The sequence below is a fragment of the Emys orbicularis genome, chromosome 2 (assembly GCF_028017835.1).
Source record: "Emys orbicularis isolate rEmyOrb1 chromosome 2, rEmyOrb1.hap1, whole genome shotgun sequence".
Lineage (NCBI taxonomy): Eukaryota > Metazoa > Chordata > Testudines > Emydidae > Emys > Emys orbicularis.
This window is the reverse complement of record NC_088684.1, coordinates 240,495,152-240,504,135: the sequence shown is the minus strand read 5'-3', so window position 1 is coordinate 240,504,135 and position 8,984 is coordinate 240,495,152. Positions and strand designations below refer to the sequence as shown.

At 45.6% G+C, this 8,984-nt stretch overlaps 1 protein-coding gene across 1 annotated transcript; it reads right to left on the bottom strand.

The window, feature by feature from the left end:
• Positions 1-409: 409 nt before the first annotated feature.
• POLR1F (RNA polymerase I subunit F) lies at positions 410-7,919 on the bottom strand. Its single transcript, XM_065399209.1, has 4 exons — positions 7,623-7,919; positions 7,147-7,288; positions 1,302-1,510; positions 410-888 (listed from the first exon to the last, which is right to left on the bottom strand). Exons 1-4 carry the CDS (start codon positions 7,841-7,843, stop codon positions 501-503), a joined length of 960 nt encoding a protein of 319 aa, XP_065255281.1. The 5' UTR covers positions 7,844-7,919; the 3' UTR covers positions 410-500.
• Positions 7,920-8,984: the final 1,065 nt, after the last annotated feature.

Below are 8,984 nucleotides of genomic sequence, written 5' to 3'. Positions count from 1 at the left end.
TCAAGACATCTGGTTCACCACCCACCTCTGCCAAACACTTCTTGTGTCTCTTTGGGCAGGCCACTTAATCTCTGTACCTCATTTCCTCATCTGTAAAACAGGAATATGTACTGCCTCTTTACCATCCTTTGTTTTATCTCTGGAGAGTAAGAGGCATCTCCTATCCTGAAAGATGTATAGAATCATAGGAAGGGACCTCAAGAGATCATCTAGTCCAGTTCCCTGCACTCATGGCAGGACTAAGTATTATCTTCTAGACCATCCCCGACAGGTGTTTGTCTAACCTGCTCTTAAGTATATAGTATGAGTATATATACACATTGCCTCGCATAAGGGGGCCTTGATCTTGGTTGGGACTTCTAAGTGCTACTGTAATATAAATGAAAGCTGAAATACACAAATTGAAAACATGATTTTATTGGAAATTTATCAAGTACTTCTGAAAGAAGATGACAATCTTACATTCAATCAAGGGATTTTTGGACTCTTCAGTCCATTTGTCATTCCTTTCTCTTTTTGGCTTTAGGTTCTTGTGACAATTGAGATAATTCACTCTCTTCATCTACATCACAATGTTCTCTTTTCTTTCTCTTAACCTTTTTATGGTCACTCGGGTAACCACTACAGTCACTTCCATAAAATACAGGTTTCTGCTTTTCTTGCTTATGTTTTTTCTTCTTCTTTGGCTTTTTATCATAAAATCCATTTACTGTACCAGCATTCTGCTCTTCTGCATCTTCCACCACAGTAGTATCTGCATTGTCTGTAAGCTCTGTGTCATTTTCTAACTCACAATTCCTTCTGTCTCTTTTCTTGTGTTTTTTCTTTGGTATTTCATCTATACTGTTTGTATCTTCAGTTACTGATTCAGGATATTTGGATTGCATACTGTGAAGACACATACAAAATAAGCAAGAGTGTACAGAATGAGATCTCTATAGGTATTTAATACATCATGATGTTAAGCTTTGCTGAAATGCAATAGTTATATGGAGCACATAACTGAAGACTGGGAGTTGTGCTAAACCCACAGCAATTCAAGTAGGAAAAAAAGATTAGGGTCTTTTAGTAACAAAAGAACTTATGACCTATTAATACATATCCAATTTCCAGTATTTGGTTAGTCTCTATTCTGTTAAAGAATTAGCAGATTTTTAAAATCTGACTTAAAATATAATATTCATACTATACAGGGGGAAAAGTCAGAGTTAAGGCAAGACACTGATTTTAAGTATTATGTTTTTAAATAAATCCACTAAATCAGCTCAGTTTGAAAAAAATCCTTTAATATAGCACTGTACCTGTCTTTATTCAGTCTCCCCCGAATGAAGAATACTCCAGCAGCATCAGAATCTAAATGCACCACTTCAAATTCCAGTTTATCTCCTATTTTTAACCCAAGGTCTTGCCACTCTATAGCTGACATTCGATCAGGTTTAGGGATGGAAGCATTGAAACACCCATGTATCAGACAGCCAATATGACTTGGGGCCACTTTATTGATCACACCCTGGAAGAAGAAAAGAAAACCATGTAAGAAAGACTATACTACATTTAAGGGCCACAACTTGTAAGAGACTTTCATTCCTGCACACACTGTAAATTTGTCTATAGATTCTTGTACATAAGAAAGTTTACACATGCAAATCCACACCATCAACTGCATGGCAAGTGGCTTTAGCACTTGTACAAATAGAAGCCACATTTTAAAAATTGTTGCTAAGTCTTTCAAATTAAAAATATAGAATTAGGCCACATCTACACTAGAACTTATGTCAGCAAAATTTGTGTGGCTCGGGGATGTGAAAAAACACCCCCCAGAGTGACTTAAGTTTCACCGACAGAAGCACTGGTATGGACAGTGCTATGTTGGCGGGAGACCACCGCTCATTGAGCTGGTTTTATGATGTTGACGGGAGATTGCCGCTACCCTTCCAGTAAATTAATTAATTTTAAGTTAATGTTTTGACTTATTTTGCTAGTTTAAAATGCTCTTGGTAGACATTTGCCAGTGTTGAAATGAAAGATACTATATCGATTTGAATTGTATTGCTGTAATATAACAAATACTAAACTTTTTTTTTTTTTAAAATAAGATGTACAGGTAGTCAATATATTGTGGATGGGTCTCATGTAACACAGAGAGCTGCATATGTAGCTCTCAATGGTAAATAGGTTTAGAATTGCTGCTCTAGATAGGCCACTGTATGTATCAATGGAGAGATGGAGAGCAGAATTTTTCCTAGGCTCTGTAAGATAATTTTACCATTAAGACTCATGGAGTAGACTTTAATCAAAAACTGCCAAACCTGGAACAGAATGTTAATATATTAAACTACGGTGTCTAAAAAATGCAATGTGTCAATGTGAGTAGGCCAATATTCTGACCTACTTTTTTGAATTCTGAAGCTTGCAAGCATTCACACAGAGGTATGTTTGTGTTAAAGCTCTTAGGAGATCCATACGCCTACTCTTTATTTTGAAATGCTCAGGAGCAAAAATTCTGTGTTTCGTTCTTTTCTGCAAACAGAACAGAATCACAATAGAGAGCACTTCATAACCACAAATACTTGTGCCTATGATTAATGGATAAGACTATGTATTACTTTAGGGATAAGCCTGTACCGGTACCAGGTTACCAGCCCTCCTTTGGGAGGAAAAACACCCCTACAGTTGAGAGAGAAGGTGGGTGAAGTAATATCTTTTATTGGACCAACTTCTGTTGGTGAGAGAGAGATGCTTTTGAGCTTCACAGAGCCCAGATCTACACTACAGACTTATATCGATATAACTAAGTCACTCAGGGGTGTGAAAATCTACACACGAGTGATGTAGTTACACCGATCTAACTCCCAGTGTAGGCGGCACAATGCTGATGGAAGAGCTTCTCCCATCGACATAGCTACAGCCTCTCGTGGAGGTGGATTAAGAACAACGGAAGAAACTCCCACATTGGCTTAGGAGCGTCTTCACTTAAGCGCTACAGTGGTGCACCTGCATCAGTGCAGCATTTAAAGTGTATACCTGCCCGGAGCTCTTCTTCAAGTCTACGAAAGTCACTACCAGTGTCACAGCTAAATACAAGATTGAACAGATAGTGTAGCATAAGTAGCATCCTAAGGGACCTTTCAAGGCAAAGTGGCCCACTAAGACCCCTGCAGACATAGGACAAAAAAGGGGGTTAGTGGGTTACAGACAGCTGTAATAAACCATGAATCCAGTGTCTTTATTAAGAGCATGATTTTTAGTGTCTAGCAAAGTTATGAATTTAAGCCCTAGGTTTGTCTGTTGAAAGTGTTATGCAGATTTCCTTTGCAGATGAGGACTGATGGGTCAGATATAGAGGGACTGCTTTGTGAAAAGTGTTCACCCGCAGGTGATGTGGTGTTTTTGTCTTATTTTCCTGTATGAGATCATTCAAGAGCATAGTGATTGTCTGGTTTCACCACAGTTGTTAGTGGGCATTTAGTGCACTGGGTGAGGTACATGGCACGTTATGATAGGCACAAGTAGGACCATGGGTCTTTAAAGGTGTGCAGGGGGAGGAGTGGCACTATATGTTAAAGAAAGTGTAGATTCAAATGAAGTAAAAATCTTAAGCGAATCCACAGGTTCCATAGAGTCTCTATGGATAGAAATTTCATGCTCTAGTAAAAATATAACATTAGGGATCTATTATCGACCACCTGACCAGGACAGTAATAGTGATGATGAAATGCTAAGGGAAATTAGAGAGGCTATCAAAATTAAGAACCCAATAATAGTGGGGGATTTCAATTATCCCCATATTGACTGGGAACATTTCACTTCAGGACGAAATGCAGAGATAAAATTTCTCGATACTTTAAATGACTGCTTCATGGAGCAGCTGGTACGGGAACCCACAAGGGGAGAGGCGACTCTAGATTTAATCCTGAGTGGAGCGCAGGAGCTGGTCCAAGAGGTAACTATAGCGGGACCGCTTGGAAATAGTGACCATAATACAATAGCATTCAACATCCCTGTGGTGGGAAGAACACCTCAACTGCCCAACACTGTGGCCTTTAATTTCAAAAGGGGGAACTATACAAAAATGAGGGGGTTAGTTAGACAAAAGTTAAAAGGTACAGTGACTAAAGTGAAATCCCTGCAAGTTGCGTGGGCCCTTTTTAAAGACACCATAATAGAGGCTCAACTTCAATGTATACCCCAAATTAAGAAAAACAGTAAAAGAACTAAAAAAGAGCCACCGTGGCTTAACAACCATGTAAAAGAAGCAGTGAGAGATAAAAAGACTTCCTTTAAAAAGTGGAAGTCAAATCCTAGTGAGGCAAATAGAAAGGAGCACAAACACTGCCAACTTAAGTGCAAGAGTGTAATAAGAAAAGCCAAAGAGGAGTTTGAAGAACGGCTAGCCAAAAACTCCAAAGGTAATAACAAAATGTTTTTTAAGTACATCAGAAGCAGGAAGCCTGCTAAACAACCAGTGGGGCCCCTTGACGATGAAAATACAAAAGGAGCGCTTAAAGATGATAAAGTCATTGCGGAGAAACTAAATGGATTCTTTGCTTCAGTCTTCACGGCTGAGGATGTTAGGGAGATTCCCAAACCTGAGCTGGCTTTTGTAGGTGACAAATCTGAGGAACTGTCACAGATTGAAGTATCACTAGAGGAGGTTTTGGAATTAATTGATAAACTCAACATTAACAAGTCACCGGGACCAGATGGCATTCACCCAAGAGTTCTGAAAGAACTCAAATGTGAAGTTGCGGAACTATTAACTAAGGTTTGTAACCTGTCCTTTAAATCGGCTTAGGTACCCAATGACTGGAAGTTAGCTAATGTAACGCCAATATTTAAAAAGGGCTCTAGGGGTGATCCCGGCAATTACAGACCGGTAAGTCTAACGTCGGTACCGGGCAAACTAGTTGAAACAATAGTAAAGAACAAAATTGTCAGACACATAGAAAAACAAACTCTTGAGCAATAGTCAACATGGTTTCTGTAAAGGGAAATCGTGTCTTACTAATCTATTAGAGTTCTTTGAAGGGGTCAACAAACATGTGGACAAGGGGGATCCGGTGGACATAGTGTACTTAGATTTCCAGAAAGCCTTTGACAAGGTCCCTCACCAAAGGCTCTTACGTAAATTAAGCTGTCATGGGATAAAAGGGAAGGTCCTTTCATGGATTGAGAACTGGTTAAAGGACAGGGAACAAAGGGTAGGAATTAATGGTAAATTCTCAGAATGGAGAGGGGTAACTAGTGGTGTTCCCCAAGGGTCAGTCCTAGGACCTATCCTATTCAATTTATTCATAAATGATCTGGAGAAAGGGGTAAACAGTGAGGTGGCAAAGTTTGCAGATGATACTAAACTACTCAAGATAGTTAAGACCAAAGCAGATTGTGAAGAACTTCAAAAAGATCTCACAAAACTAAGTGATTGGGCAACAAAATGGCAAATGAAATTTAATGTGGATAAATGTAAAGTAATGCACATTGGAAAAAACAACCCCAACTATACATACAACATGATGGGGGCTAATTTAGCTACAACGAGTCAGGAAAAAGATCTTGGCGTCATCGTGGATAGTTCTCTAAATATGTCCACGCAGTGTGCAGAGGCGGTCAAAAAAGCAAACAGGATGTTAGGAATCATTAAAAAGGGGATAGAGAATAAGACTGAGAATATATGATTGCCCTTATATAAATCCATGGTTCGCCCACATCTCGAATACTGTGTACAGATGTGGTCTCCTCACCTCAAAAAAGATATTCTAGCACTAGAAAAGGTTCAGAAAAGAGCAACTAAAATGATTAAGGGTTTAGAGAGGGTCCCATATGAGGAAAGATTAAAGAGGCTAGGACTCTTCAGTTTGGAAAAGAGAAGACTAAGGGGGGACATGATAGAGGTATATAAAATCATGAGTGATGTTGAGAAAGTGGATAAGGAAAAGTTATTTACTTATTCCCATAACACAAGAACTAGGGGTCACCAAATGAAATTAATAGGCAGCAGGTTTAAAACAAATAAAAGGAAGTTCTTCTTCACGCAGCGCACAGTCAACTTGTGGAACTCCTTACCTGAGGAGGTTGTGAAGGCTAGGACTATAACAATGTTTAAAAGGGGACTGGATAAATTCATGGTGGCTAAGTCCATAAATGGCTATTAGCCAGGATGGGTAAGAATGGTGTCCCTAGCCTCTGTTCGTCAGAGGATGGAGATGGATGGCAGGAGAGAGATCACTTGATCATTGCCTGTTAGGTTCACTCCCTCTGGGGCACCTGGCATTGGCCACTGTCGGTAGACAGATACTGGGCTAGACGGACCTTTGGTCTGACCCAGTACGGCCTTTCTTATGTTCTTATGTTGTGAGGTGCTGATCACTGTAGCAGTGGAGATAAGTCTGAATATCATAGAATATCAGGGTTGGAAGGGACCTCAGGAGGTCATCTAGACCAACTGCCTGCTCAAAGCAGGACCAATCCCCAGACAGATTTTTGCCCCAGATCCCTAAGTGGCCCCCTCAAGGATTGAGCTCACAACCCTGGGTTTAGCAGGCCAATGCTCAAACCACTAAGCTATCCCTTCCCATGCCCCCCCCCCCAGTCTGCTGGTTTTGCATCTGTTCTTCTGACAGTGTCTGGTGCAGCTTTGAGTTGGTTTGTCCTGGTCTGTGGGGGCCTTGCTTCTGAAGATGAGCATGGAGCAGTCTGAAGGCCAGAAGCGGAGGTTCAGGAAAAATTTCTTTCAGGATGGGGTCCGCACAACACACATTTCAAGATCCATGGGTCCTACAGATGCCTATCACAAATACTTATGCTAACTGTTTAATCTTGCATTTAGCTGCGACACTAAACACCTCCCCCCCCTGAATAGCTATGTAGCTTGAAAGCTAGTCTCTCACCAGCAGAAGTTGGTTCAATAAAGATATTGCCTCACTCACCTTGTTTCTCTAATACTGTGGGACTGCCACTGCTACAACATTATACCTACAGTTGATAAGTTAGCAGGAAAAACAGAGTCAAGAACAGAGAAAAGGTATTTCAGTATTTGTCTACTAACTGTAACAGTAACTATTTAAATGCAATTATTCAATCTACTTAGTAGCTAAAATAAGCTTAATTTACTGGAAAATACAGTAAAACCGAAGTATTTTTACATACCACAAGCTTTTTTCCTTTCTTGGGAGTGAAAATGACAAAATCTGCTTCAATGTTAAAATGGATGAATCCTTGGTCATCATAAATATCACCTAATTCACCCACTACTCTGATGTTATCATAAGCCACTGGCACACCGCTGAGGCTACACAGGGAGAGGAAAGACAAGTTGTTTTAATATTTCTGACCAACACTGACAGTGCAAAATCAGCACGAAACCTGATGGGGAGACGAGTGAAATTGCTCCACGTTTAGGTCTATGCCCCGCTGGGGCTGCGAGGGGGTTGCTGCGGAGTCGCTCGCCAAAGGAGGGCTCAGCCACATGGGGCCCGTAGCAGAAGGGCGAGAACGCGCGTGGCGTGGAGCCGAGGTGGATCTCGGGGGAGCGAAATGGGGGGGGGGGGCGGGCTTGCTCCGTCTCCGAGCGCTCGGTGGGGGTGGGGGTGGGGGAGGGGAAGGTTTGTACCCGCGGATCGCACCTCTCCGAGTATCTCAGCAGCTCGCGGTCGAGCTGCTCGCGGATCCCGGTGCGCTTCCGGTTCAGGTAGCGCGGCGTCAGCGCGATGTGCCTCCGATGCGGCGCCGCCACCAGGCACGAGTAGCGGCTCCGCACCAGGCGGCAGGCGGCCGCGAAGGCCGGGATCTCCGCGCAGGGCAGCGGCCGGGCCGCCGAATGCGGCATCTCCACGCTAGTTTCCATGGTGCCGTGGAGGAACCACGTTGTGGAAACTGTGCGCTAAGCCCTGGACTCCAGCCCATGGAGCGCGCACGTGACTTACTCTGGCGCTCTCTGATGACGTCACAGGTGCGTCCTTCTGCAGAGGAAGTGACGTTTCACGCCAGAACTGAGGGTTGAGCAGGGCAGCCATCTTGTGTGTGTCTTCCCCGCTCCAGCAGTACGGATGTGGCGCATGTTCCGGCTGTAGGAGTTGGAGGTTAGACACTGCGCAGGGCAGCATCCCAAGTTGGGCTTTGTCATCAGGGGCCATGTGGGGGCGGGACTTTCAGATAATGGGCGGGGCCCGGAGATGCCCTGCTCACTCGCACGGCCCACAGGGACCCCAGGGTGCAGGGCTGGCTCCAGGCACCAGGCAACCAAGCTGGTGCTTGGGGCGGCACCTGGAGGGGGGCGGCGCGGCGTTCGGGCCTCCGGGGAGAGCGGGGCCACAGCCGGGGCTAGCCGCCCTCCTCCCAGGGCTCCGGCCGCCCTCCCCCCCGGCGCCCTGCCCCCGGCCGAGGGGCTCCGGCCGCCCTCCCCCCGGCGGGAGAGCGGAGCCCCCGCGGGGGGGGGGGCCGGCGGAGGCTTTTTTGCCTGGGGCGGCAAAAAAGCCAGAGCTGGCCCTGGCAGGGTGGCGACCCCGATCCGCAGCCGCCTGACTCCCGCGCGCGCGCCACGAAGTCTCCAGTGGGGGGGAGCGTGAGGCAGACCCCGCGCACTCTGCTCGCTGCCCCGCCCTGCGGTCCCTGGCCACGTGCGGGTGCAGGGCCAAGCGGATCCGCGCTCGTGACTCTGCGCCCTGTGGTGCCCCCCCTCCCGGCCAGTCCACCCCGCGTGCCCCGCCCCGCGTCTCTCCCCGGCCCGCCGGGGACAAATGGCGCGGGCAGCCCCCGCGGAGATATGTCAGGTGGGTCCCAGAGCTTGCAGCGTCGCCAACAGCCTCCTCCGTGGGCCCGTTGTGGTGCCGGGGCGCGCTGTGCCCAGCGACCACCGTGACCCAAGGCTGCCCTGCGGCGCGGCTGCCACAGCCCCCTGTCCCCGAGCTAGCAGCGCTGCGGGGCCTGGAGAGCAAGAGCTGGAGGGGCTGCCAGCGCCTCCCTGCCGCCCGGTCTCCCTGCCCTTT

Bases quoted from the DNA above. Each gene is read 5' to 3' on its own strand.
- POLR1F (XM_065399209.1), bottom strand. From the start codon at position 7,843: ATGGAAACTAGCGTGGAGATGCCGCATTCGGCGGCCCGGCCGCTGCCC. The intron at 7,289-7,622 runs GTGCGATCCGCG...CTCCCTGTGTAG, and splicing joins CTGCTGAGATACTCGGAGAG to CCTCAGCGGTGTGCCAGTGG. The intron at 1,511-7,146 runs GTATGTAAAAAT...TTCTTCTTCCAG, and splicing joins AGAAAGGAAAAAAGCTTGTG to GGTGTGATCAATAAAGTGGC.